Source organism: Corvus cornix, chromosome Z (assembly GCF_000738735.6).
Source record: "Corvus cornix cornix isolate S_Up_H32 chromosome Z, ASM73873v5, whole genome shotgun sequence".
Taxonomy (NCBI): Eukaryota; Metazoa; Chordata; class Aves; order Passeriformes; family Corvidae; genus Corvus; species Corvus cornix.
In genome coordinates this window covers 16,900,131-16,924,983 of record NC_046357.1, presented here as the reverse complement: position 1 = coordinate 16,924,983, position 24,853 = coordinate 16,900,131, and the positions used below count along the sequence as shown (strand labels likewise).

At 41.9% G+C, this 24,853-nt stretch overlaps 1 protein-coding gene across 16 annotated transcripts in view; it reads left to right on the top strand.

The window, feature by feature from the left end:
• Window positions 1-24,853, top strand: part of CELF4 (CUGBP Elav-like family member 4) — a 700,175-nt gene that overhangs the window by 655,920 nt on the left and 19,402 nt on the right. For all 16 annotated transcript variants that reach the window (XR_002047480.3, XR_002047479.3, XM_039567118.1 and 13 more), the window contains one exon: window positions 20,315-20,481. Coding sequence is in view for 14 of the 16 variants with exons in the window: in XM_039567118.1 (XP_039423052.1) it covers window positions 20,315-20,442 (128 nt within the window). In the remaining 2 variants the exon portion in view is untranslated. The remainder of the gene's footprint in view (window positions 1-20,314; window positions 20,482-24,853) is intronic.

The following is a 24,853-nucleotide window of genomic DNA, read 5'->3' as shown; positions in this document are numbered from 1 at the left end:
TTATCTGCCGTCCTGTGCCTCTTGCAGACCCTCCCTGGGAAGTGCAACAGAACAAACTATTGCTTTTCTTTTCCTGTTACTTGCAGCTAATCTGGACTCTGTCTCTCAGGCAAACTTCCAGAGTTAAGACTCGTTGGAGTTTTCATTTGATTTTAAAACCACTCTCAATCTCCACACTATGCTTTCTTTCCATGCTGCCTTCCCCTTTCCCCTCCTGAACAGCCCACCTCCCAAATCTCTTACCTCATCCCTTGCTGCCCATGGTGCATGTCAGAGAGTACTTCAAGAGTTTTGTGCCCGTTCTCTATGCACAGTTTCTCCTGCCCATCCACAGAGGGCCTGAACAGGCTATTTTCCCTTCTGTTTGAAGGAACCCTGACCCCTGATGAGAGGGACACAAGCCCTCCCAGTCACCAGGAGTCACTGGGTTGTTACAGTTTCCAGCACAAGAGGAATGAAGGACAAAGAGTCTGGCACACAGGGGCAGTTGGCAAATTCAAATTAGAACTCAAAGCTGTGAATTAGCCCCAATGAATCCAGAGCCCACCTTCTTTTTATATATAAATTATGTATCTACATAATTATATAGATATATAAAATCTCATAACAAGTTGAGCAGACCAGCAGAGTTCTAGGTGACAGTGAAACAAATGCTCCAAAGAGATCCATGAATTAGAAATGGATGTTTGGCAGTGAAATTGTCATTGATATTTAGAGGAATTCTGGGCCTGGTTCTCCACATACTGAGAAGTAAATGGAGAAATGAGGTGAGAGACAAGCCCAGCAAGGAAGAATGCCTTCTGAACATCTATGAGCCTTATCGCCACTCAGTTCAAAGGCTCATGGCTACAATGGCCTCGTGAGGACATGACACATACCCTATTTGTGGACAGGGTTTTGGGGCTGCTTCTGAGGTACTGTGAGATCGAGGCTCAGAGTTAAGCAAGAATTGAGAGGTCTTAGCAAAAATCTTTCTTAGCACTGAGTTACTGGTAGAAACTAAACATCAGCTTGATGGATGAAGTGAACTCCAAAACTTACTGTGAGATATCGAAGGCTGAAATAGGAAGGTGCCCTTTGGAAGTGTCGACTCAGGCACATAGACAAGTAAAAGAAAGAATTAGAGATTGCTGGTGGATCTTAGTCACCTTATATTAGCTTCTGAGACACAAATACCCAAATCCAGTTAGTTTGGGGTCCCAGGTGTCAAGTCCCAGTTTTCTCTGGATTTCACCTAGTTTCCCAGAGCTGAGTGCCTGCTGTGACAGCTGGTCTCAGACAAATATGTTGACTGTGCTTCCACGTCCACCACCTCCAAAAGGATAGAAATAGCAGAAGCACAGGTAGCCAACTGTCACAGGTAGGTTACTCTGCTTTTCAAACCCTCCCCACCCTCCTGACCTTCAGATTTAAAGCAATGTAAAAATGTAAAAGGTATTAGAGGAAATGAGGCCTTTCATTTGTTTTGCTAAGTCTACTGAAGCTGGCATTTTTGTTCAGGAAATAAATTTAAATTTTAAAAAAAATTACTTTTCCTAAAGGAAAAGAAGGGATTTTATTAACTTTGAAAGTAAGAAAATTCCTTCTTTCTCCTTAAACATTTCCCTAAACTCAACATGTAAGAACATAGCATTTGCATTCTATTTCACTTTTTTTTAGTGCAGCTAGAGCTCTCCAAGTGCTAGCCTGGGGGGACAATTCTGTCTGGCCCCAGAAAGATATTCCACTATTATATGACCTTTTAAAATATATCTGCTATGCAGATCCCAAATAAATTGCTGTAACAGAGTTTAGCCCCAGGTTGTCGAGAAATTGTCAGGAAGTCCTGCTTTAGACAAACTTTAAAAATTCTATGGAGAAAAATGTCACCATGTTTTTTTCCACGGGAACAGAAAAAACTTTCTTTGTCACCTTTGTCTCACTATTGAACGACCTGTAAGTAGCTGGCACAAACTGAACGAGTACAACAGCATGTCAAAATAGAATTGTGGAGGGCCACGAGGATGATCGGGGGCTGGATCACCATTCCTATGAGGATGGGCTGAGAGAATTGCGGTTGTTCAGCCTGGAGAAGGCTCCAGGGAAACCTGATAGCACCTTTCAGTATTTAAAGTGGCTGCAAGAGAGCTGAGATGAACTTTTTAGAAAACCATATTCAGATAGGACAAGGCTTTAAAGTGAAAGGGGAGAATTAGCTTAGCTATCAAGAAAAAATTCTTGACTGTGAGGGTGATGAGGCTCTGGCACAGGTTGCCCAGAGAAGCTGTGGATGTCCCCATCCCTGGAAGGTCCAAGGCCAGGTTGGATGAAGTTGGGAGCAGCCTGGCCTAGTGGAAGGCACCCCTGCACAGGGCAAGGGTGGTTGGAACTTGATGAACTTGAAGGTGCCTTCCAATCCGAACCATTCTATAGTTTTATTCTTACTGTTTGACTATGAATTCTTGCCTGCATTTTGAACACAAATTTATCTCCTTTGGCCACTACTGGCAGGATAGTGTTGGGGCAGGTACAGGAGTATTAGGAAGAAAATGAGAGCAGAAACAAGCCTTTCTCCTGGTTTCTGGAGTCCATGAGCCTGCAGAGAACCACTGGCACCTGCACATGCTAAAGAAACCATGCTGTGGTCAGAAAGCCTTTGGCGTTTCCAGTTTAGAGGCCACTGCCTCCTGGCTGACAAGGGGCAGCAAGGAATGCCAGCTACAGCAAACACCAATATCAGATACAAAATGTGAGGTGCTCAGAGTATGTCTGTTGTTTTCCCTAGCAGGACTGCCTGCTCTACTGTGTAAGACTGCCTGAGAAACAACCCTGACTTCTCACTGAAAAAAGTAATTTAGTCTGGGAGGCTTCTTTGCCTATGACTTTCCTTCTGCTGCACACATCCAGGCTAGACCCAAATCCTTCATTTTCTCTTATAATTTTTCAAACCTGTGGCTTTTTTTTCTCCCCTGTCCCTGTACTGATACAGCTGTAACATAGCCAAATGCAGACCATCCTTCTCCTTCCCATTCACCAACACCCTGTCTATCCCCATGGCCTGAGCCTCCATCACTGACCATATCTGCACCCCCTTGGGTTTCTCCTCAGGCACTGTCCTATCCCCATTCTTATATTCAGACTTAGTGATTTCACCTTCACAGCTCTTCACCGTTCTGCCCTTTTCTCTCCTCTCTCACTTGTTCTTCACTCAATGCCCAGCTCACACCTGTAGCCTCTGCCCACACACTCCTTTTGCAGCCAGCATGTTTCTCCAACTGGGCCATGCACATCACTTCCCAGTGAAATGGAAGGGCCGCAGCAGGATTCACTGTCTCACTCAGGGAAAAATAACACTTAGATGGACACTCCTTGAAGACAGTGGGCTGGTCTAGGAAGACTTGCATGGAGGTAAAGTGTGCCACAGCCTGAATGTCAACATCTGCAGGAACCCAGAGCTTGTGTCTGCACAAGGCAGGGTTTACACTGGGTCTCTCACCTTCCCTCTACGTGTGTGCAAGTTGTTCTGTGTGTAGGTGTGCTAAATGTCACAGGACATGGATTACATCTTTGCGCTGGTCTCAATGGTTCTGGTGATAATTCCCTCTCAGTTATGTAGACAGTTTAAATGTGAATAGTTTGTGTACAAGGCTAAAAGAGAGCTCCAGTAAAATAACACTATTAAGGCTGTTAAGGCAAGTAGGCAATGTGAGAAGGGCAGCTCTTCACCCTGCCCACACATGGCTAACTCTACCCCAGTCATAGGGTGATGCTACAACACAGCCCAGGAACACTCACTCATAAGACACATTTAAAGAAAGCATTTGAAGACATTAAGTTAGTGAAATACAGAGACAGACATATTCTAGAGAAATGTTTTAACAGAGGAGAGAGAGCAAGACATGTTTGGGCAGTATTAATTAGGAAGACATGTCAGAAATTAGAAAAATGAGAACACGGATGGAGAAGCAGAGGTCAAATGGTTATTCCAAAGTGTCAAATAAGATGTAGATAAATTAAAGCTGAAGGAACTGCTTTACTGGAACACTTGGTTTGCTCCGGTCACCTCTTTCTGAGAGCAATAAGCACCTGGATCTGCCAACTTTTTGCACACCATTGAGCAGCAGACACGGTCAGGCCAGTTCTGCTCCATGTCCCTGCTTTGTCCCCTACATGTCTCCTTGGCATGTGCCTGTTCTCCATACCCACTGGTTTAGCAGCTTCAGTTTCTCCCCAAGGGACAGTGACTCCAGAAGGCTGTGAACAACCTGTCTTATTCCCAGAGAGACACTGTGGTTTCCCTCCACTCAGCTTGACACACTCTGACACCCCAGGTGTAAGCAACCCATGAGTGCCAGATGTTTTCCTCCTTTTCTGCACATTCCAGATGCACTTTCACATCGCAAAGTGTCCCACCCCTTTTTGAAATGACCCACATTAAACAAAACAAGGAGCATTCTAGCTTACAAACTGCAAGGGCTGCTTAGGTAGGACCATAGGTTTATGTGTCCTAAAGTCTTGTTTGACTCCTAGTACAACGTGAACATTGAATTTCATTCCAGATTCCTGCAGGGAGTGCATTTGAAAGTTGCTAATGGGCCACCTCATTTGGAAAAACATCCATTCTTCTCTGAAGATGCCAAAATAGAGAAAATAGCATCACTTGATGAGGGTCATAATAGTTAATTAAGTTTGCTGTTAAATAATTATATTCCCTACTAAACTCCTCCTAGCTTATGAAAAGAAATTGGGGAGACAAAGGAGAGAGATTAAAAGTGAGAAAAGCAGTGAGGAATGAGAACTGAACACAGGAGGGGGTGAAGCTTGGGAGAAGGGCTGAGGAATGCGTAGACCTTGTATCCTGTTATTAAAAACATGCTGTGGCAGTTAAATGCTGCAGTGTGGTGGCAAAAAAGGTGGAGTGGGAGATGCAAGGCAGCAGGCAGGTTGTGATGATCTACAGAGTTTCAATCTGGAAGCTGAAATAGAAAGAGAAAAGATGCATCAAGAGAATAGGACACTGGCAAAGCTGTACAGGGCACTGGGACCAGGGGCATTGCATATTACGTCTAAAGTGCATTGGCAGCACTCCACAAGACATAGGAGTGGAACAAGGGACCCTGAGGTACATTAGGAAAACATTGTTCAGCACCTGCTGAAAATGTGCCTCCAATATGCCCTGCCAAATATGGCAGTTTCTCATTTAATAAAAAAATATTTAAAAAAAAAAGGCAACAACTCTCCTCGGGTTCATCCAGGGAAATGAGCAGGTGCAGAAGTAAGGCGTTGTAAGGGAAGGAAATTCCAGTTGCATGTTCATAGCCCATATGGGTGATCATGGGTCAACCTAGCTGTGCAGCTTGGGTTCCCCTTCTTGGTGCCGTACACTGACTCCTCTGCAAAGGACTTTAGGATTCATGGTTGAGGAGAGTTATTTATCAGATCAAAAGGTTTGGGGGTTTCTTTTCTGACTCTTCTTTAGGAAAACAGGAAATTCTCACCAGATAGATGCATTATTAGAAAGGACTTGAGGTATGTATCTCTCTTTGTTGCTGTTACCAGTACTATGATTAAGTTTGATTTTTTTTTTTCTTTTTACTATTAACCTGATTTCAAATTTCCTAAAGAAAGTCTCTACCTGATCCTTTCTCCCTGTAGCCCATGGACTTGGGGCCTGTCCTTTATTTTGCATGATCTAGTGGCAATTCATTTTGTTTCAGGGCCCTGGAAAATCGGTTTGTCATTTCCATATGGCTACAGCCTAGAGATCAAAGATCAAAGAGCAATGGAAGAAGCCACTCATTTGAGTGCCTAAGTTTAGACAAAACAAAACTGATTTTCCAGACACATTAAGCATGCCTGACCCCCTGGTATGTTTCAGTTCAGATCAGCACTGGTTTGTTGTGGTCCTCTCCACTCTGAAGGACCCGGCACAGGCACAGAGCCACGGAGAGATCCATAAGGTGTGTCCAGCTCAGCTGGAAACTAATTCAAGGGGAGTAGGACACCCTCAGAGGGGTGCTTTGAGCTCTCAGAGAGAAGGGGAAGGAGGCATAGAAGTTTAATACTTGCTAGCTACTCCCTGTCATATTCCAAAGCAGCCAGGCTCTGAGATTTCAGGTCTGCAGAGTGAGGATGGAACTCTTCCGGCTGATAAGGAAAGAGTTGTGTGAGTAAGAAAGAGAAGGAGCTGTTCATCAAACTCACTGTACAGCACCTCCAGCCATTGCAGCTGGTTGGGGGAGGCTTTAGGGGGAGGAGGAGGAGTGGGAGAAGTATTAGGGCTGTGAGCCACTATTCATTTACAAACTATAATTAATTTGATGTTTAGATTAATTTCTGATGCACTCTCAAAGGTGCACTGAAAGCATTTTTCCTTTATTATAATGTTGATTGCTTATTGGGGAGATAAATCTAACTGTCAGTTATGCACTGACTTACCAAAACTTTCAGACCAAGCAAGCATGTATGCATAAGGAACAGCTGTTTGCAGCTCTCTAGTTAAAGGGACAGCTCTGTCTTTTCCCAATAACTCACATTAAAGAAAATCTATACATTGTACATAGGGACTTCTGCTTTCTTTTGTAGCTCAACAATTTATTAGACAAGAATATGTTAGCAGAATCTGTCTTCTATTTATCTGGCTGTCCATATGTCTATCACTATTCTATCCATCTCTCCCCACAAGTGATAAAGTCTGCCCAGAATTTTTGTTATGGGTATGTGTGTACATACCTACTCACATGCACACTTACACCATCATTTTAAATGTTCTTACTCCTGGGGTAATTAGATGGAGGAACTCATTACTGCTTCTCCTTTAGTGATGTTTAAAGGGGAAGTGGTCACTATCGGACTAATAGAAATAACCAGTGTTAAGAGTTAACACCAGAGGAAGACTTTTAGTGCTACTTTTATTCCAGTCCGAAGCTTCTGTTCAGAAGTCAGAATAATGACCCCTCCAATGGGCAGGCCCACTTCTGAACTCAAAGTGATGGATTTGGGGAGTGCAGACTTAACACTTCCTACTCTTGTGAGACAGCAGATCCACTACAGCATTTTGTCTGTCCTTGGCATCTGCATTTATATTTGTTTTCCCAGGATCTCTGATGCAAGGACAATTCAAGTTGTACAATGGATGAGTCTCTATCAGTCCATCCAGCCATCCATCCACCCATATATCTATCTTCAACTTCTTTATCTGGTATCTGTACCACCCATTCAGTCTCATTCACTGCACAGGTCTGCCCTTCAGCATCTTGAAGTCTGTTGGCTACTTAGTTACTGAGCAACTGTTCAATAGATCCTCACATCTTCATGCTTGGCCCTAAGCCTTCCTTCCACACCATATTCAAGCTCTGCCATGAATACAAATTTATTTTTATTTCCTCATCTGTTTTCCTAAGGCCCTTCCCAGCAGAGCATTTGAGACATTCACAGAGCTAAGTAACAGCATTTTGATGGTGCTCAAGGTGTCCTCATTTCACCAAGGGGATGATGAGGCAGAGAAAGATATCCAAAACACTTTATTGGTCTTGGATTCCTGATCTGAGTTGCCACAAGCCTGATCAGTCTGTTTGCCTGCTTTCTCTAAGAATTCAGCATAATGCAGGGCATGCTGTGTTTTTGTCTGCTTCAGATGCAGGTACAGGCAGCAGCTTTTCTGCCAGTGAAATCTCAGGTCATGCACCAAGGGAACACCCAGTAAAGCTTCATCTTCACTGAAAACTAGAGAGGCCTTACACATCTTCAAAAAACACTCTGCCACCATTTAACATATATTTTTAATGTTTGTGTGCCATTATCTCAATTTGGGCCATGACAATTAAGCCATGGCTGGACCTTGCTTGGGCATGACTCAGCAATGACAAGGGACAGGGACACACACTTTTGAGAGATAAGAGAATTTAATGGCATAGATTCGAGCCATGGTGTACCACTGGCACTCAGAACCTGCTCTATTTTATTTAATTGTTAAAAAACAGCCTAGAGGTCTTACTAAAGAAATTCTGTGATACATTATGTACTTAGCGTAACTGGGATGTCATGGCAGAAATAGGGACAAATTCCAGTTTTCCAAGGCAACATCTGGTTGTACAACTACAAAACCATCCTTTCTCTGCCTTATTTACTGTCTAAATTCCAACACTTGCAATAACAAGTCTGATACATTGCCATTTTCCTTGCCCTGTTATGTTATTCATTCTCTACAGTAATTAAAACAAGGATGCCATGAAAGAGAAAAATACAGAAATGTGTGGTTAGAAGCAATGCCTTTATGCATCTACAAAGCAATACAGAATTAAAATTTTATAGGTAACATAATTTCTTGCATTTCTAACTTGAGTGCTTCATTTTGCAACATTATCATTGTTTCAATTTATGGTTGTATATGATGTCTTCCCTTTTCAAGTAAGTAAACCTAAATCAAAATATCCCCAGATAAGATTAGCATCCTCAAATAGTATATATTGACATATTCGAAAGCTGTCATCAGGGTAACAACTTGAAGATCCCCATACAAACAGGTATATCATTCTTAACCATTTCTGGTTTCATCTATACCAAATCCCCAAAAACAATTCAGCATCAGCTCTGCTCTCCCTAGTGTTGATCTGTCATATCACACATATATAAGTATTTACATTATATATATATAAAATATAAGATTTGCATAGGTATGTACATTATACAAGTACCAGACATACATTTATTCAATAACGAATATAAAAACTTGCAGACGCAGGTTATTGAAAGCAGTGAAAATTGCCGAACAATTGTTTGGATTTTAGCAATCTGCTCCAATGCTTGTTGGCCTTCAAGGGGAAGAGCTTTTCCTTGTATTCAGTCTGAACCTCTGTTGTTTCAATTTATGTCCCTTGTCTCTCATTCTCCCACCATGCACCACTATGAATCATATCTCAAGTTGGAAAGGACTCAATAAAGATCACAGAGTCCAACTCCCTGCTCCTCCCAGGACTATCTAAAACTAATCCATATGATTAAGAGCCTCATCCAGATGCTCCGTGAACTCTGACAGGAAACAGATTTTCTCCATTTTGGACAACATGACCTAAAAATCTGATTGTGTTCTGACCATTTAAAGGTGAAATTAAATATTGTACAGATAGGTCTCTACTGACCCTTCAAAATCCTTCTCTGGAAGGGTTTTCAGAAATTGTAAACCCTTTACCAGGTCTTTGTGCATCTTCTGACATGGCTGAAGAAGTTCCAGAAGGATAATTGTGTTGCTAGCTTTTTAAAAATTTTAAGGAAAGAAGAATTTTTGCTACTGGTTTGTTTTGGTTTTTTTTAGGGGTGGCTTTTTGCCCCATCTCTTCAAATTAAGATCCCTCTCCAAACTATCAGTAAACATCATGAATTTCCCAGGTCTTTAATTTTTCTGTTCAAAGGCATTTTCAAAACCATGTTTTTAGTATATAATTCTACTCCTCTTATTTCAGTAATTAAACCACAAGCTTATTTTCTAATCTTCTGTCCAAGTGTGGATCAAGAGCTCAGATGGGTCATTGGGCAGAGGCCCAAGAGCCAGTACTAGATCAAGAGGTAGTCAATCTGTGATATGATTCAGGTCCCACAGACTGAATGTCACTCTTCTGATGAACTGCAGATGGTTCTTCACTGAGATCTCCAAGATTCAGGCCTTTGAAGGCCACTAATGGTGAATGTTCTGCTGGAAGACCCACAGGAATCTATCAGCGTCTCTGCTATAATATGATGGTGTTTCATTCCCATTGATGTTGTTGAAAAAAGAAGCCAGACAATCATTTCCTTGTCCTTTAGGGGTGGTTGAAAACATGGAGGTCTTACAATGACAATGGAAGTACCACAAATGTAATAGCTGGTTGGATCTGGAAATGTTACTATCTTCCAGCTTAAAATGCACATGTACAACTCTTTACTTTCTCTCCTTTCTATCCATCATAGGCCAGTGCCAGTTCACAACCTCCTGGCCTAGATATTGAGAGATTTTCTCTTTTCCTTTCCCAATGACTCACTGAATGTGAGGAGGTTTGTTTTCCTGTTGAGTTCACTTTTTGTTTGGTTAGCTGTTTTTCACACAGTCGCCTCCATAGAAAGTAAAATATTCCTTCAAAAGTCATGGCCAAAAACTGTTCATCACCACTTCTGGCTTCTGAACAGGAACTTCCACACAAGAGAAGCTTCAGGCCTTTCTATCTCTGTTGGGTTGTCCCAAACTACCCACAATAAGATATCAGGTGTTCAGCAACTGGAAGGGAAAGGGTGGGTAGTTGTCCATCTAAGTAATGGTCAGCAAGAGCAAGATGGGAAGATTCTGTGCCTTGCTGCACCAAGAATGGATCTATTTCAGAGGCTCCCTGGGACATGAGAGGAGTGCCAAAAAATAGTGACCAGTACAGTTCACAGTGCACCTTCCTGACAGGATTTCGTGGTTTGTTTGGGTGTTTTGGTTTTTGGATTTTGGAATTTTTTTCTTGACTAGTCCAGGAAGGAATTTCCTTACCCACAATGAGATATTTCCAAGAAGAAGGTCACTTTTTATGATGCTTGTTTCTTGTAGACCAAGAAGGATCCCTGGTGGTTTCAGTAGTTGCCTCATTCTTACATGGTTTCTTTATCAAAAAGTCACAAATGAAGCAGGGTCCAACAGAGAATCTGGGAGTAAAGAAATTAGATTTAGATGAGAAATAGATTGTGACATGGCTGGGGGGGAGCTTCAATAATTATTTTCATCTGGTTTATATTGGAAACTTCAACAAGACAAATGTAAAAATAGCATTCATTTTGATTCAGTAACAATCTCAGTGCATCCTTAACTGAGCATCAGCATCTACTTAGAACTTGTGTAAACCGTGCATTATACTCATTCTTTATTTCCAGTTTCACATTGGAGAAGAACATGTATCCTCAAAAGTTCACCTGCTTTTTTCAACCATAAACCTTATCTGCTTTCCCCCATAAACCTTATACTGGCACATGATGACATCAGATGTTTTCAAGGAAGGATCCGAAAACAAGTCAGGAAGAGTTCCATCCATTTCTGAGAGCAGTTAGGAAATAGCTTCAGTCCTACTCATCATTCAGAAAGAGAACAAATACTATTACTCATCTGTGGGTGATTCATCACTGGCTGTTTTTTCCTTGTGAGGAAGATCACCATCATCACCTGGACTGGAACATTATGTTTCTTATAGAAGAACCACAGTGCTTTTTGGCCACATCAGACACGTATGTATACTGGTCCAGTATGTGATTCATGGGCTCTCCAAAAAATGGTTGAAGCCTCAATCCTTCATTTCTTCCACCAATTCATTGGATGGCTTCAGCTCCTAAGAATGGGTAGTCCATAGCATCAGACAAGCAATTGATCATCCTTTAGAAAATCTCCATTTACAGGAAAAAAGAGAAGTTTTAATCTTTACTCCATTCTTATGATGAGAGATCTGTTGTGGTTTTCTGTATCAAATATTTTACTACCTTTTTAGAAAAATTTGGTCCTGATCATGTGCCCAGATGTATATGTGAGCCAAAACCTTGGATCACAGAATCATGGAATTGTTTGGGTTGGACGGGACCTTAAAAATCATCTCATTCACCTACCACTAGACCAGGTTGCTCCCAGCCCCATCCAGCCTGGCCCTGAACACTTCCAGGGACGGGGCATCCACAACTTCTCTGCGCAACCTGTGCCAGTGTCTCATCCCTCTCACAGTAAAGAATTTCTTTCATACATCTAATCTAAATTTCCCTTCTTTTAGTTCGAACCCAAATGAGATCTGACCATGCAGTACTCGAAATTGTCAAAATTCTAGTCTAATCTTGAGTCTTACCCTTGTGCTTTCAACATGAGTCAAGACAACAATTTTCCTATGAAAAACAATCAAACACCATACAGACTGTGAAAGAGAAGACTCTTAGGTGGAAAAGTCCTTCTTGATCTCAATTACCATATTCAGGTTCAGCATCTATAGCCCTCTGCTTTCAGAGAAGACATTGCTTCTTCTAACTGTAATCTCTCTATCTGGTGAGCATCCAACAGGCAATGCAAGAAAACAGGGACCAACTTCTCTGCATGCTCCAGCTCATACCGATGCAATGTGGAGAGGTAGTTTCGTGCACAGGAAGACAGGAAGGTGACATAAGGAAGATACTTGTGTATTTCAAGCTACCTTCTGCACTGGGTGTTCTGACCTTTAGAGAAAGTTAATCATGCCATCTACTTTCACTCTTCATTTAATCTCCCCTTCCCATCTGTTCGGTTTCTCTCAGCTGGAAGCAAGATGAAGAACGAGTACCAGTCAGCCCTCTCAGTGGTCTGCAGCCCACACTTTGGGGCCATTTATTATAAGGCATTAACATCAATTGTCACCTCTATCATGATTGTTACTTCAATCCATCCCAGATTAGTAGGCAAGAACTGATTTTCTAAATATCTGAAATGCAAAATGATCAGACAGATATGCAGTATCAGAAGAGACTGTTCTGATCCTTTGGCCTGAACTCTGAAATAACATATGCCAGATGCTTCAGCTCATGTGACAGGTTAAAACCTTCTGCTTGAGTCATAGCATCCCTTTTAGAAAATCTCTTAATCAAGGTTTCATGTGATAGGTTCTCCACCCCTATTGCTAAACAAGATGTTTCCAAAATAGTTAATTACCTTCACTATTTAAAAAAATGCAGACTTGGTGTCTTATTTCCATTTTAAATTCATCAAATGCCTGCTTCCAGATAGAAGAAATCAGTAAGTTCTTCTTTTTGCCCCCTATTCTAAGGGACCACATGTTTTAGTAGGTATTATTTATAGGCTATAGCCAGAAGTATGTTTAACCTTTACTTCAATAAACTGTAGTCACTCTCATTACTCTTTCAGACCTAGAATTACTCTTCTATTTCTGAATAAGTATTAAAACTTATTTGTTTTGTAGAGCAATCACTAGAACTAAATGCAGAACTCCAGTAAGAATCTTTCCTGAGCCATACTCAGAGGTAACATTACCTTGTTACTTCTAGAGGCTGTTCAGCAGAGTTCAACTTCATCCCAAAACTGTGCTAACTCTTGGGACTTTGAGAATTTCAACACAGTCCTGAGAGCTCATATATTTGGCTGTTATTATGACACCCATCTTCTTCTTAACAAGCACTCTTTTCTAACGAGGATTTCCTCTTTTTATGAGTGACCCACTTGCTTTTTCCTGCAGATACTTAATTTTGCATTTGACTGGATTAAAATGAACACCCTTTAACTGAGTCCAGACTACGCAGTGACCCAGGTCACTTACTTCTGTCATTATTTCACCATTTTTGTATGATTGGCCAATTTTACCAGTAATTACTTCAAATGTCTTTCAGGTAATGCTAGAGAAAGTGAATAGCACAGAGCTTTCAGCACACTGCTGAAGGAGCCTACTAGAATCTCTGCAATTTTATTTGTCACAATTGACAGGTTTTTTGGTGATGTCATTTCTGAGCTGTTTTCATTTTCTGTAAAGAAGTGCTGTCTCAAATACTCCAGCAAAGTTTAAATACATTTTATGATAACTTACTTTATTCATCAAACTTGCAATTTCATGCAATCAGTTTCATTTGATAGATCCTATGTTCCATGAAACCAGGATGATTGGTACTAATTCTGTGTCTTTAAATTCTTTGTCATATTATCTCATATCAAAATTCTTATAATTTTTCTGACACTTATGAAAGTTTAACTAAGTTTATCAGGTCACCTAGTTTACACCCTTAAAAATTAATAATAGATTTTTTATTTTCCTGAAATATTTTGAAGGTTTTCTAATATTCCATAAATTTCTAAAATGAACATTAATGGTTCTGCAAATTTCTGAGCCAATTATTTGAATATTCTGAGTTTCCAATTATCTCATCCCACAGATGGGAAACATTTAGTAGTAGTTGTTTAGCACAGTCGTCAGTTACTGACTGTTCATACATTAAAAAAATAAATGGATGGATGGATGGGATGGATAGCTGGGTAGACAGATCTCTCTTGGACATGATTAAACAGCAGTGGAAGGTTAAATAATCCAAAAAGTCATCCAACCCCATTAGACACCAGAAAACAGCTGAAGTGCTATGCCCTTGATCTGCAGACGCACTCCTTTATTGAGTATTCCAGTACCCATAAATCACCTTACAATACAATACCTTCCAATGCACATATACATTATGGAGCTACTTACATACAGATTGTATCCTGAAATTCTTTACAGCACTAAAAAATTGCGAGGCAGCAGCTAGTACATTGTGTAAAGAACACAGCAAGGTAAAGACCTTGCAAAGCAATTAAAGGAAAACCTCCATTCTCTGATAAGACTAATAAACACGGAGAAAAAGAAACTGAGCAGTTGTAGGAATTAAATAGAATGAAGTAGCAGGGAAGGTCTGAGAAGTACGTGGCCAGGTCCTGATGGGAGAGATGGACAGCAGCCACTGAACTACATCCTTCCCACAGGAAGACTGCTTTGATGTGAGCACCATATTGCTGCCTTCAGAGCAAAGAATGCCTCTCTAGATCTCACCTTTCACTGGTCAGTAACAAAAGCAAGGAAACCATGCACTAAGGGGACAGTTATATTAATAACCAATTGTATCAATAACTAATTCCTTAATTATTGACTCAGATTCTTGGAGGAAGGACAGGAAAGTAAGGTCTCTGGTCTAACCAATTACCAGTGCTTTCCGCAGGTCCCTCCATTTTAATATTCCCGGACACATGGTGTGACTCTTGCGACTATCCTGTGTAGGGCCAGGAGCTGAACCCAATGAACCTTGTGGGTCCTTTCCAGCTCAGGATATTCTATGATTCCCTGGTTCTAGTCTGGCCAAGCTCCCTAGTTATGGCCTGGGTAGAAGCACTTTGGACAGAACAGAAGCAAGAGGCACGGACTTCTCCTTTGCTAATGCCTAGGCCATGTGCGTGGCATTTCTTCTCTTTCTCTCCCACAGGCTGAGCTACAGATCCTTGGTCTTCTGTTATTCTCATTTCCCTCTAGTAAAATCAGTATGGGTTGAATGTCAAAAGGAAAAAGTTCAGAGATGCTCTCCTTAGCTAGTGACTTTTTTAACTGAAGGAACAAGAAGCACCAAGAAAGATCCCTTATGGCAGTCAGACAAATACTCTGATAGGCAGAACTAGTAAAAAAATATGTGGCCTAAAAAGAGCCAATAAGCAGCAATTTCTACTTGTTTCTGTTGCAATCTCTTGCAAAGCCTATCTCTGAGATGGCAGCAAGTGTCTGGAATATAGCTAAAAATACTCTTCTTAGTTTTAAGACAAGTATAATACTCGTTTCTTTGAAGTCCCTCTTTTCATTTCCTCTGCCTGAGGGCAACCTAGTTACATGAGTGGACCTGCTGTAGGATCACCTGCCCCCAGTTCAGGAGTCTGGATGAAAAACTTGCATCTGGACCTCATTTGTGGTCTTGACTCCTGATTTAAGGGAAGTTCAGCATAGTTACCGTGCACTGGGCTCCATCCAGAGGAAAGTTCCTGCCCAAGAGAGACAACATGTTGTTCCAACCTGGTAGCAGATTATCAAGAGGCTGTTTTGCACATTAAACACTAATTCTCCTTGCGGGATGCAAAGAGAAACAGAAAACTCGGACCAATTAACGATCCATGAAAACGTAACAATGTGCTCATTCAGTACTGCTCTTAGTGCACAAACTAATCCATGGACATGCAGAGACAACACGCACTCTAAACAAAAAGTTTACAGTTGCAAAACAGTCTTCAGATGTACTCTGAGATAGATTGTGAATTCCCTTCTTTATCATCCTGGCGGATTAAAACAGAAAAACAGCCCTTAGGTTGTATCTGTTACATAAAGCCAACGGTGATCGTGTCATGAGAAAGGCACAAAGCTCCCTCCACACACCACACTACAGGGACTTTCTGTGGAAGAAAGGGGGAGAAAATAAAGCAATTCCAAAATTCTACCCCAGCTTCTGTCTGCTAGTAGTTTGTACAGTCCTGTGGGAAAAGAGCAGAAGAAGTAGTGAACTCCAACAACAGTACCTTTCCTGGAAGATGCTGTGCAGAATCAGAAAGATTAGATGCCCTCGGTTGCTGTCCTAGCAGCTTTCTCCATTCTCTGTTGCTTTTGATAAATCATTTATTAGAACAGCATTTTTACATAATCCCTGGGGGGGAAAAAAAGGAAAAAAAGAAAAAAACCACCAATATCCCCCCCATAAAGTAGATTTATCACAAAATGCTGTCCTCCTACCAACTGTCTTCAGATCAGAACATATATTTCTCTGATTATTAATTACCTGATGAACAGAAAGAGCTTCAAGCTTTTTAACCTCTCCCTTTCTCTTTTGTCCTTCAAGCGTGTAGATGACAATGTGGGGGTGGTGTTCAAAACACAGATAGCAACTGCAGTACTGCCATCATGTTTTGAGCCCATGGGCTCAAATATTAAAGCCATTTAGGAGCCAAGTATTTAAGCTATTTTCCCAGTACATACATGCTGTTCCTCGTCAAACATATTTAAACCTGTCATAGGAACATGAATCCTGCTGACAGAGGTGAGGAGAAACAAAGATGGTTAACTGCCAATACTACATGTAACAACAACAACAAAAGTCAAACCTGCCAGTAGGTATTTGACCTGCGAAGAGAAAGGAACATGCTGTTGTTAGCCCAACGTGCCTGTCTACTGCCTATCCCTTATCCACTGTAATGTCTCAAATCTCAGGATAAGCCATAGCTTTTCTTCTCTTTGGAGTTCATCCAAATACCTTCAACAATATGAAACACACCTACACATAAATAACTCAGGAGAGCAGGAGAACTGAATGCACCAGCAAATTCTGAGCATATCAAGGCCCCTGAAAACTAAAACAGTGAAATGAACCTAGAGTAATTAGCTGCTCTGTCCCTAGAATGTTCTCACAAAGAAAATACAGTTATTGGCATTTGCCTGTCTCTTTCCACAGCTTTCGATGCTCAGTTCCTCTACCCTCAGCATCCAGCCAGTCAAGATTTTTATATTGCATCAGTGAATATCAGAACAACTAAGGAGAAAAAAAACTGGTCCAAATCTATAGGCAACTAATACCAAAATCAGAGTACAACTCCCAGCTTCATTATCTGGTCTAAATGAAATATAGTGAGCAAACGCTCTTCTGATCTCTCTTATTAGTCCCATTTGTTAAAATGTTGTATTATTTACAGCTTTGCACAGAATGAAGAAACTGGCTTAGAATTTCATCTCAAAAGCAAAGTGATTATAAAAACTAGTATAGCTTTGTGAGCTTATCTCACAGCAAGGTTCTTGCAGAGGTACGACTATATTAGCACCCCACCACAAGGGCTTATCCCTCGAAGTTATAGTCTTGGCAAAAGTAGAGAAATAACAGTCTTCTGTCATAGTGGGCAGAATTTCTGGAGAGGTTTGATTCAGCAACTAACATCTCCTTGGGGTGTGACCCACCCAGGTACTAGACAGTTAACATTTCACCTTAAGATGTCACTCCTAACTATGGAACCAGGTAGATCCTGCAAGAGAGGTGCCTTGATTTAAGCTGGGTGCCTGCCTTCACTGGCAGCCAGCACTGGTGCCTGACCAGTGATTTGAGCACAGCTAAGGGTGTCCTGATAAAAGAGAGAAATCCTGCCCTACACTCTGTTGACTGCATTGGCTGGACCTCCACTGATTACTGTAGGGTCCTAAGGTGTCTTGTTCACAAATGGATGAATGTGCAGGCACAATCTAGGTGTGCACATTTAGTCAGCAGGAGGGACATCCCAACACGACCTGTTGCAAGAGTAGAAATCAAAGTTCCCAGGCAAGGTATGTTCTCTAAAGACACGAGCTAAGCAACCATCCAGCTGCAGCCAACTCAGTTTTGATCGCTGTGCATATATTAGAAAAGTAAGCATACCTGGCACTTCTCCCTAGCACTAGGAACTGCTGGCACAAAATGGCCTACACCCAAATTATCAAATCCTCTCACTTTCCAGAACATCATGGCCCATCCAAGTTAACCACTGAATACAGCCTGTCTTCTGTGCTAATACTCAGACTTTGCTCAAGAATTGTTTGGTGTTAAACACAAGTCAAAAAAACCCAGCAGTACAGATTATTAGGTTCCAGTTTCTCTGAACTTCCCTGGCACAACTTTAGTCTACTTTTTAGGTGTGACTGGTGTGTGTTGGCCGGGACTATCAGCACTCCAGATGTGATTTTTAAAAAGAAATAGGTTTCACCACATCCTATATTCAAAGATGTGAAGTATACAGACAACATATTTAAGGTCAAAGTTCAAGCAAGGCATCCCCAAGGGAGTTTCCAGAAGTATTTTAAGTCTGAATGCATTTGGGTGAAACCAGGAAGTGTTTAGTTTATTCCTTTGCTGAGATGGAATCATAGGACTTTGTTGATAGATTATTCAAGTAGTCAGATGTTAACTGGTAACATCACCAGGTGCGTACTGGCTAAAAAGTGATGGCAAGAGCAGATCCATTGCTATTGAATAAAACCACAGCTCATTACTCACTATAGCTCTCCAGTTTTCTCCATAGAAATTGATTATTGCTGTGGGGCTTGAGAGTACTTTTTGTCTGTTCATCTTCAGAGCTGCAGTGTTGGTACCTCCTCATCCAGGTGGTTGGCAGGAAAACTGCATGGACAGCCAGTTTACTCGGAGCCTTGGCTTCAAAAGGGGAGAACAAAGAAGATTCCCTGTTTAGTCCATGGGCCTCCCTGTTAAAACCCCATGTGCTATATACTCAGTAAACCCTGTTGTATCACTTTGAGAGACTAAGACCATAAGTTTTATGTCCTGTCATGAAGTTACATTATTAGCCAAGGTCAGGGAGCACAGTTTAATGCAGGAGTGAGAAGGTGCCTCTGCATGCACGGCTCTGTGTCTTTTTCAGATGCAAGCCACCCTGTGTCACCTGTGAGACTTTCTTCTGAGGAGGAACTAGACCAGGGAGGAAGGGCTGCTGAATGCATCCACAGCACAGCCCAAAGCTGTAAGCCAGGCCTGGTGATGTTGTCAGGAGCAGGTGTATAGCTGGCAGCAAGCACTCAGCATTAGCTTTTTGAGGGGCTCACAAAAACCATCTCTCCATTTCAGCCTGTCTGTTGAGCAACACCAGGCTCCTAGGATTGATTTGTGCTGCCAGAGCCTTGCAGGGGTGGGTAAACAGATGGCTTTGTCTGGAGAGCAGACTGGTCCAGGCTAGTCTCACCCAAGGTTTGTGCTCAGAAATGTTGTTGGCACGCAGGGACATTTCTGGCAAAAGTAGCAGAGGCAATGCTTGTACAGTGTGATGGCCCCCTGCCTCACTAGTACCTCAGACCCATGGTTGCTCCAGCTACAGCCACATACAGTCTGGGCAAATGAGGCCTTTTTTTGGATCTAACATAAGAAAAAAGTTTTTAAAATACTTTTTAAAAAAAAAGTAAATCCATGCCAAAAGCCCTTCCTGAAGCTGAATGCATTAGTTGCATTGCATCCTGTGTGGTTCTGACCTATTTTATTTCATCAGACAGTTAGAGAACAAACTGAGACAAAAAACATCTTAGGTGACCTGTAATAAAATATTGAGTCACTATAGTTGTTTCTAGTGCTGGATGTGCTCCATTGTTGATTGGAAGATTTGCTGGCAAAGTATGAAATTCCATAGGGAAACCATGTTAGGAAAGCACTTGTGTTCATCTCTCAACTGCAGAATCAACATGGAGTCTGCAGAAATTCCCAGTGATTAAAGCTCTTTATATTGCTTGGCTGGCCAACAATCAAACTATTCATGCCAATTAATATGATAATGGAGAATTTATTAAATTCACATTTTACTTATATTGCCATAATAAGGAAGTAGCAGTAGGTGTATCGGGCTCCCCTCATCATCAGTATTGGAAGGCAAAGAAAAGGTTATGCTGGCAAGTTAAGGAAGGCCTAGAGGTTTACCCCAGTCACTATGGAGGGAAATGGAGGAAGAGAGAATGCCTTGAGACCGTGCACTACATCTGCTGACTTGCAGCTCAAAGGTGACCCAAATCTTGTGGTATCAACATTTGGATCCCTGTGCTCCACATAGTCTAGTGTTCAGACTGGCACTCAGCCCAGGCAGTGTCCTGGGACACTGATCTGTAACAACCCCTCCTATCCTTTGTCCCACATTGGCAGCCATCCTCTCCTCACTCTCCTGCCCACCTGCCCACCCTCCTACCTGCTCACTTCCCCCTCTCAGCGCCCTCACCCCCTTCCCCATGTTCATTCTCAGTGGTCGTTGCATGTACATGCCTTGGCACCCTTCAGCTCGTTAAGTCCCCTGCCTTGCCTCATGTTTTGACAGGTTTTGTGAGTTTTGACAATCCTGCCAGTGCCCAAGCTGCTATCCAGGCCATGAATGGATTCCAGATTGGCATGAAGAGGCTGAAGGTGCAGCTGAAGAGGCCAAAGGATGCTAATCGTCCCTACTGAAGGGTTGTGGGAACCACTGGATACACAGCACTAGCACAGGTAACTGCATGGGGAAGGGGGTGTCAGCTACACTCGTAGCGTCTCTCTGTGTTTTAGACCCTCAAGGAGATTGAGCTCTGTGACTCTCTATCTTCTGCCTTTTTGATTCCGGCTAGAGCCACTCTGCTCAGACACACATTCACACATAAACCAGGAACTGTTTGTGTGTGTCTCTTTAGAAAAAGAGGTGGAAGGATGTTTACCAAGGGATAAGACAACTTCCTCATCCCAGGGGCATCCTGCATCTCTAGAAAGTGTTTCTGGTCACTAGAGGAGAGTCAGCAGCTGTCCTGATTCCACTTACTCAGTGAAAGAGAGCATTTCTGGTGCTTGAAGAAAATCTGCAATTAAGAGGTGGGACTGGGCTGCAGTTTAATCCCAGGTGACTGGACTGGGACAGTGTCTGTCTCAATAGCTCTGTGTTGCAAACGTTTCAAAGCATTCTTCATTCTTCATGCGGTACAGTCTGTATCCAATTCCATCTCAGCATAATAACTTAATGTAAATATGTCTCCCTGACAACTAAATAATCCCTGATTTATTTCTTCACAAACCCAAGAAATTAATAGAAGGATCCATGTTCACTTCTTGGTCAGTTGTTTTAAACTCCTGTGTGTAGATAAAACCCAACCAAAGCCAAGGAAGCTTAGCTGGAGTGAGGACCTGGGGTCTTGTTTTCAGACTCATGTGCCACGTATTGCTGGAAAGAAGCTAGCTGGATGTTCCAAGGAAACTTCTAGTACATGTGACAACACCAAAAATATCAGAAAGCAGCAGTTGGTTTCATTGGAATCCCAATGTATCACCAAAAACAAAAATGAAGATGTTTCCAAAAACGGAAATATTTTCCACCACTGGCTGGCTCTTCCACTAGGTAATCTTTGAGAAACAGAAATATAAACCCCTGTGTGCTTGTTTACAGAGACAGGAAGTCTCCCTATTGTTAAAGCTGTTCCACACCAGAGATTCCCCAATAAACTCAGCACCTAGGGAGGCCCTAAGCAATTTGTACTCCTGAATTAGTGATAAAGAGTTCAGTTAGGTGACCTTTCTATGTCGTTTTAGCTGTAATGTCTAAGATTCTGTGATTTTTATTCAGGCCTCTTTTGACTCATCTAAGACAGGCAGGAAATCCCTATCTTCAACTTTCCCAAAGAAAAACAGAGTGTTTTAATTTTTCACTGGCATCTCAAATATCTTTGAAAAATGTATTTTTTCCAGTCTTCAGAGCAGTATCCTTTCCAGTGAGAATTCAGGAATGGGATCAAAATGTCTTTGAAAGAGGTGCTGCACTGAAGACAACATAAAGGAGATTAAGAAACTTTTCAGTAAATATATTAGGTGCATATGCAAGAAACGGCCTCCATAGTGTAGAATCTCCTTTATATGTGACTATATGGAGATAACTGTAAAAGCATTTTCCCCCTTCAAAAACCTCTTTTCTTTTCCTTGCTTATGAAAAGGCCTCTTGGAAGCTTGAAACCAAAACATGTTGCCATATCCAAATGCTTTTTGCTTCATCACACTGGCTTTTTTCTGCAGGCTTTGCTGGGGGAGGGCGGGGCGTGCATGCATGCAATTGTGTTAAAGCAGGGGCTGCATTGGTCAGGGGGGTTTTCCATGACACCTGCAAAGGGATCAAGGAACACAAAGGTCTCCTTAGTTAGGCACCAAGCTGTATGTCCTAGCATAGCTGTGCTCACTGAGGTTATGCTTGTTTCTCATGGTGGTGTAAGAAGATGGAGGGCTGTGGATATCTGTGTTGTTAAAGATTCACTAGTATGAGTCCGCAGTGTTTTTTATTATTGTGGCTCATCAGGAAGTGCTCTGAGGTCTCAGCTTGTTTCCTACAAAAAGTTTACTCACTAGTAGGACTAAGATTTGTTGTTTGGGTATTTTTTCCCCCCCAGTAAATTATATTAAAAGGAGTCAGCAGGTAAAATAGTACTAAAATCCCACACATTTCTCTTAGAGTATTTTTTCCTTTCCTTTGCCTGTAGTAAGCAGAACACTCTTGAAGTGTTGCCTCTAGGTAGGAAGCCCTTTAGCCTTTCTGGCTTTTACTTTGGCTTTAGTGCTCTGCTGGCAAGAAAAATCATTCAGTTGTTACCACCAGATCACTTCCACCCTTGGCTTAGAGGAGCCTTGTTTAGAGACCCTATCAAAATGTATCTCAGAGGTCCTTATTCACTTGCATACTCGCACCTTGTTGAGCCCACTGAAGGAGCTGTACCTGACTTTTAGCAGAAAGGAGTTCTCCAGGAAAAAAGTTTTATACATGTCTTTTTCCACCTAACAGAAGGAATTGCCTGAGTGTGTGTGGCCCCAGAGGACACTGCAGGAACATTCCCCAGGGGAGGATTTGGGTTAGCACAGGGCAAACCATGCTACAGTAGACTCTAGAGGACACTCGGTGACAGCAAGGATACCCAGAATGTCAGCAGGGCTTGAACCCAGGTCTTTCTTTAGCTCATCTACCTCCCAGGGCTTGGGAGCATCAATACCAGCACCACAGAAGCAGGCAGGATTCTCAGTCACGGTGGCCTTAGGACAGCTTCCCTCCAGGGCTGGGCAATAGTGGCCACCACAGGGCTAAGCCCTCAGGAATAAGCCTGACTCAGAGACAGGTCATCTGCTCTTGGCTCAGCACAGTATTATTGTACCTCCACTGCTGGCTTGATTTGCAGCTTCCTTTAACTGATCGAAACACAACAACTCCGCTGTGAGTTTCATCTATCTTTACTTTGGATGCAGCTCTTCAGTGTCTTCAATTCCAATTTGAAGCATGTGCATAACCATATTGACATCAGGGCAATTACTCGTGCTTCAAGAGGATGCTCAAGAAACTTTTTAATTGGGATTTTTCCAAGGAAGGGCTTTTTTCTATTGAATTGCTTTCAAAAAATAAGAAGTTGCCAACAACAACAACAACAACAACAAAAAAAAGCAGCACCTGGTTTGATATAATCCACCAAGGTGCTTTTTTCCTAACTGAGAAAGAAAGAGCTTCACTAAGAGCTTCACTAAATTTTAATTCTGGATGCACGATTTTTTTTTTTTAACTTATAACTCTCCCTTTTGGGACACAAGCAGTCTAGGCCACAGTGATTTGAAGTCCTTTGTTTTCTTTGCAAGTGCTCTAAACTTGCTGTCGAACACTGAAAGGGTCTCTGTGATGTGGCAGATAAGCCCAAAGCTCCAGCAAGGAAAGCCCTGAAGAATTTAGATGGCAAAATGGCTGTCCCATTCTCTTTTTTCTTTATAATTAAAGAGGTGGTTGTAGTAAAAAAAAAAAAAAAAAAAAAAAAAGGGAGGAAGGATGGGCTGGGAGAAAGCAAAAGAGAGGAGGATCATTTGAGGCAACTTTGCCAAAATCAATATATTCTATTACCAATCCCCCCTTAGGACTAGGAAGCAAGGACTCAGAGACACTCCATGTGTCATTCAGATAGTGAATGCACAAAATAATTAAGAAAAAGCCAACCTGAAATCCACAGCTCCCTGAGGTGGCCATTCCTAGGAGTCCTTCAGTGGCCTGTGCTATGACAAAGTTGCAGGTGCAGCCTGCAGTGCCTGGGGCTGTGCGTGAGCCCTGGGCCCACGGGGACTGCTGGGACAGGCAGGCATGTGAGGACAACACTGCCTGAAAAACTGCACGGCACACAGCTCTTCCAGAGCTCAGGACAGAATGCAGAGCAGCCCAGGAGCATCCAAAGATCAAAAAAAGGCACTGCACACAAGAGCCATGAAAATCCTGCCCATTCTCCTTCTGTGGCTTCATTGCAGTGACTGCTCATTGGCAAAGTGATGTTTTCCACCTCGGACAGACACTCTGCTGCTGAAGTTTTATTTAAGGCTAAAGATGCAGAGACATTTGGGTGAGACTAACCCAGAGCACTGACTGGCATGAAACTGAGTGAGACAAAGTTAGTGAGAGCAAGACAAATTGAGTGAGGCAAAAGGGAAACAGAAGAGTAAAAAAAAAAAAGGAGAAAAGATCAACAACTAGATTTTTTTAGCTGTGTTCCTGAGTAGCGACAAAACATTAAATTAATGCGCTGTCCAAGCAACCTGCTTCTCCAAAACACCAGGGGAAATAACATAGGCCAAAGCTCAAATACAAAAAAAAAAAAAAGACATTTTCAGGTCCTCCTTCACTGCTTCTTAAGCACAGACTGATGTGTGGTTTATTGTAAAATGTGTGAAATGCATGTTTTTGCAGCTGTCTCGAATAGGTGGTATTTTTACTCTGAATAAATGTCTTTCTTCCTTTTTTTTTTCTTTTCTTTTTTTTTTTTTTTTTTTTTTAATTGGAATGTATAGTTTACCAGACTGGAAAACTTTACATTTTTCTCTTTTTTTTCCCTAATAA